The sequence below is a fragment of the Antechinus flavipes genome, chromosome X, assembly GCF_016432865.1.
Source record: "Antechinus flavipes isolate AdamAnt ecotype Samford, QLD, Australia chromosome X, AdamAnt_v2, whole genome shotgun sequence".
In the NCBI taxonomy this organism is placed as follows: domain Eukaryota; kingdom Metazoa; phylum Chordata; class Mammalia; order Dasyuromorphia; family Dasyuridae; genus Antechinus; species Antechinus flavipes.
The window spans coordinates 44,485,183-44,489,907 of NC_067404.1; the positions used below are offsets into that span (position 1 = coordinate 44,485,183).

The 4,725-nt window shown below is 40.1% G+C and overlaps 1 protein-coding gene across 1 annotated transcript; it reads left to right on the forward strand.

Moving 5' to 3' along the window:
* Window positions 1-3,353: 3,353 nt before the first annotated feature.
* LOC127543133 (olfactory receptor 1019-like) lies at window positions 3,354-3,992 on the forward strand. The gene has a single exon (XM_051969157.1). The coding sequence runs from the start codon at window positions 3,354-3,356 to the stop codon at window positions 3,990-3,992; it is 639 nt and encodes a 212-aa protein (XP_051825117.1).
* Window positions 3,993-4,725: the final 733 nt, after the last annotated feature.

A 4,725-nucleotide genomic window follows, 5' to 3' on the forward strand; every position in this document is an offset into this window, starting at 1 on the left:
ATCATCCCCAACTTGAGTCAGACTTGTCCAATGTTTGGGGTTCTTCTCCCCTGTCCTGCTCTGCTATGCCCTGCCCAAGGAGAATCCCTTAGCTCACAGACCAGCAACGGCAGAGATAAAACCAGTTTGGCCAAACCAAGGCCCACTGAACTATGTTTTCCTTTTCTTTCCCCAAAGTAGCCAGTGGATATAGAGCCAAATAGGAGAAAACCCTTGTTGGTAGATGGGACTCATAATGTAAATGCTTCACTAGTACTTTAAGGTTTTCAAAGTGTTTTAATTTTAACATCTCCATGCAGGAAGTATCCCATTTTACAGATGAAAAAATTGAGGATTAGTATTTGATCAAATTTTTTGCTCTAAAATAATTCTTTATTTCTTCTTATTATGTTTGGGGTACTCTCTAATATTCAAAATTCTCCACAAAATCTGACCAAAATATCTCCTAATTCTATATTCCTCTTTTTCACAGGTTCCATTTTCCAGTCAAACTAGCTTGCTAGCTGTTTTCCACACAGGACAATCTATCTCCTACTTCCATGTCTTTATACCAGCGGTCCCCATGTCTAGAGTAAATCCCAATCTAGCCTTCACCACCAAGAATTCTTAGTTTCCGTCAAAGCACAATTTAGGTAACACCTTCACTATTGGTGATCTCCTCCCTCAGCTAGTCACGTTCCTTCCTACAAATTGATTTGTATATGTTGTATTTACTAGCTTATGTACAAGTTATAGCCCTTGATAGAGTATAGGGTTCTTGAAGGCAGGAAGATATTGTGAGAAATTAGATGATTAGAATTGATACTAGAGGAGGTATGGGGATCAACTACTAAACCAGGAGATCAATAGATATTTGTTTGTTAAGTAATTACTGCAGGATTGTCACTGGTTTAAAGATAGAAAGAAAAAGTGAAAATAGACCCTGCTCTCAAGGAGGTTACATTCTAATGGGGGAAACAACATGCATATACTTTGGTCATTTCTTATTTTAGAGATTTTAGCCCCAGTCAATGTTTGTTCCCACCAGAGGTACAGATGCAGTCTTAGGGAATCCGGATGGATTTCAATCAATTAGCCACTCAGTAAATAAGTGTTTGGGTTGCTAGGTGGCAGAGTGCATCGAGCACTGAGAATGGAATGAGGAAGACTCCTCTTGTGCACTTCAAATTTGACCTTAGATACTTACTAGCTATGTGACTCTAGGCAAGTCATTTTACCCTGACTGCCTTAGTTTTCTCATCTGTAAAATGAGCTGGAGAAGGAAATGGCAAACCACCATAATATCTTTGCCAAGAGGACCCTAACAGGGGTCAGAAAATGTTGGACATGACAAAAATGACTAAACGACATGGGACAATCTATTCTAAATGATCACTAGACATATGGTGACATAGGACATTAGCATAAAAAAGAGACTAGGGCTGGAGAAATAGATCTGAAAATCTTTAACATGGAGAATTATACTTAGGTGAGATGATATCAAAGGAGAGAGAGAGATTCTTCAACATGATAATTATACTCATGTGAGGGGGGGGGGGGAGAAAAACAGAGATGGGGAAGGAGGGAGGAAGAGAAGGAGGAAGGAAGAAGTTCCAGGACAGGAGGATACCACACATAGGCAAATATGTAATTCTCTACAATATTAATCACAATTTCCATAGACTTAATGTTCACTGAGTATTTTCTTCACAATGACTCTGTGAAGTAGACAATGCAAATGCTCAATAAGGTGCCACATCCATGGTCACTCACATAGCTCAAGATACCAGGCTGTCTGGTGGCAAATCCAATAATAATATAGTGACAATAATGCAGGATAAATGATAAGCACAGGAGAAGCAGCAAAATGCTCAGAGGGGAAAAAATCAATTCTGGATGAGCTTGGTGGAATGAAGAGATACCTCTGAGTATATGGGGGTATCATTTGAGCATGCCTTTACGAACAAAGAGGCAGAGGTAGGAAAACTGGGACTTGTTCTAGAGCTGGAAGAGATTATAGTGGTTATCTAATCTACCACTCTCATTTTACAGAGAATAAAGCTGAGGTTTGGGGAGGGGAAGAGACATGTGTAGGGTCACATAGTAAATGCCACAGGTACGACTTGAACCCAGGTCCTCTGAATTCCAGAGCAGTTCTTATCGTGCTGCCTCTCAAATATTGATTAGGTAATTGTATCCCAAAGTTCCTGCTGCTATTATGGAAAAACTGAGCCACATCTGAGCCCATGGTCTACCTAACAGTGAGCTTTGGTGAGATTGTTGACCTCCAAATTCAGCAGGGCAAAGGGAAGGTAGATTACAGACCAGGATTGTGTCATGGGAACTGTAGACTCCTAGAAAGTAAGGTACATGATACGTGTGCATATGTAGGGGTGAGGCAAGTTATGTTTCAAAAGAAAGGAACTCTTGATGGGCCTTCTTAATCTAATACTGCTAGAAAAGGGAAAATTGCCAAGCAGATCAAGAACCAAATTTGAAGTTTGTTTTGCTGGAAACTGAAGTACCCAAGAAAGTTCAGGGTATCCTGGATAGCTAAAAGGAGATATGAAACTAGGAGAGGAAAAAAAGCATAAAAAGAAAAGTGGGGAAAACGAAAAAAAAAATTAAAAGCAAAGTAGGACTTAGACAAAGAATGGATCATGGGATCCTAGCTTTAGGGCTAGAAGGGCTTTCAGGAACCATCTAATCCAACCACCTTATTTTATAGAGGAGGAAACTGAGATCCAGCCAGGAGAGGTGATTTGTCCAAGGTCATATGTAGGATTATAGATCTAAGAGCTGAAAGGGACCTCCTAGGCTTTCATTTTACAGTAGAGGAAATTGAGATCTAAGGAAATTAACTGACTTGCCCAAAATCATACAGTGGGATTTGAACTCAGGTCTTTTGACTTTAGAACCAAAACTCTTTTTTCTATACTTTGCTGTCTCTCTTGGATGATGATTATTCCAGTTTGTTTGGAGTACTAGGTACAAGACAGGGAAGAGTAAGAGAAGTTGGATAGCAAAAACCATGGCTGATGATTTCTTGGCTCTTTTTCTCTTAGATAATGCAGTTTAGCCTCATGGAAGGTAGCAATGTAACCACAGTGAGTGAGTTTGTACTTTGGGGGATTTCAGAAGACCCTGAGCAGCAGAAACTCCTGTTTGGTCTCTTCTTATTCATGTATACTGTAACCTTGGTTGGCAATCTGAGCCTCATCTTTCTCATCAGAATCTACCCCAAGATCCACACTCCCATGTACTTCTTTCTTAGCCACCTTTCCTTCCTTGATTCCTGCTACTCTTCAGTCACAGCTCCCAAGATGCTGGAGGATTTGCTGTCAGAGAACAAAGTTATCTCTTGGTCTGGATGCATGACACAGTTGGGCTTGTTCATTGTCTTGGCCACAGCAGAACTTTACCTGTTGGCCTCCATGGCTTATGACCGCTATGTTGCCATCTGTAAACCACTGCTTTACCCTGTACTCATGTCCTCTAGGGCCTGTACTTCCTTTGTGGTTGCTTGCTATACTGCTGGGATCATCAATTCTCTGACAGTTACGAGCTCCATCTCGCAGCTCTCCTTCTGCAGGGCCAACATGGTCAAAAGCTTCTTCTGTGACATCCGCCCACTTCTGGCTCTGTCCTGCTCTGATACCCAGATCAGTAATATCCTGGTCTTTGCCTTTGGTGCCTTTATCCAGATGAGCTCACTACTTGTGATTGTGGTCTCCTACATTTTCATCATCACTGCCATTATGAGAATCCGTCTAGCTGAGGGCAAACGTAAAGCTTTTTCCACCTGTGCCTCCCATATGGCTACTGTTAGTCTGTTCTACGGGACACTTATATTCATATATTTACGGCCCACTTCCAACTCTGCTCCAAATCAGGACCAAGTGGTTTCCATCTTTTATACAATGGTCATACCCATGATGAATCCTATTATCTATAGTCTGAGGAACCAGGAAGTCAAACAGGCACTGAAGAAGATCCTATATAAGATCCTATAAAAGGGCCCTATTCTCCAGACTTAATCATTGATTTATATCTAAGCAAGGAAAAGGGACCTTTTTTAGACCCAAACTGTTATATCTTCACCCAGTTTTAGCTCATTGATTAATTCGTGGTAATAATAGAGAAAGTAATTAACATGGTGGTGAGAACAATTCAAAAAAATCTATTTTACTAATCTACAATGAGAGAGACATGATTAGGAGGTAGTGTGGTGGATCTGGAGAGGCCAAAGTAACCCATAAGCATACTGTGATGATGCTCTTACACATTTACATCAAGAGAGTATAATGTTGAGGACTAGGGTGATGGCAGTCTCAAAGTCTTTTGTTCATTTTCGACCACATTTTAAGTACCATGTTCAGTTCTGAGTACCCCAATTTAGAATCTATAACATATGGCAGAGACAAACAGGATGGCAAAGGAATTCAAGTTCATACCCTATGAAAACTGGTTTAAGGAATTGGAGATCTTCAACCTAGAGAAGGGAAGACTTACTGGGGGCATGATTTGAATTGTATAATCTTTTTTTGCATATACTGGCATGATCCAGTCATGGACACCAAACACCTTTCTACTCATTTATGTCTTCCTTAATGTTTGTAGAAATTGTTTTGTAGTTTTATAAATCATGTGTATGTAAGTAGGTTGTCTCCCAGATACATAATGATTTTTGCTATTTTAAGTGCTATTTTTTCCCTAGATCTTCCTAATAATAATACACAGAAAAGG

Bases quoted from the DNA above. Each gene is read 5' to 3' on its own strand.
- LOC127543133 (XM_051969157.1), top strand. From the start codon at position 3,354: ATGACACAGTTGGGCTTGTTCATTGTCTTGGCCACAGCAGAACTTTAC.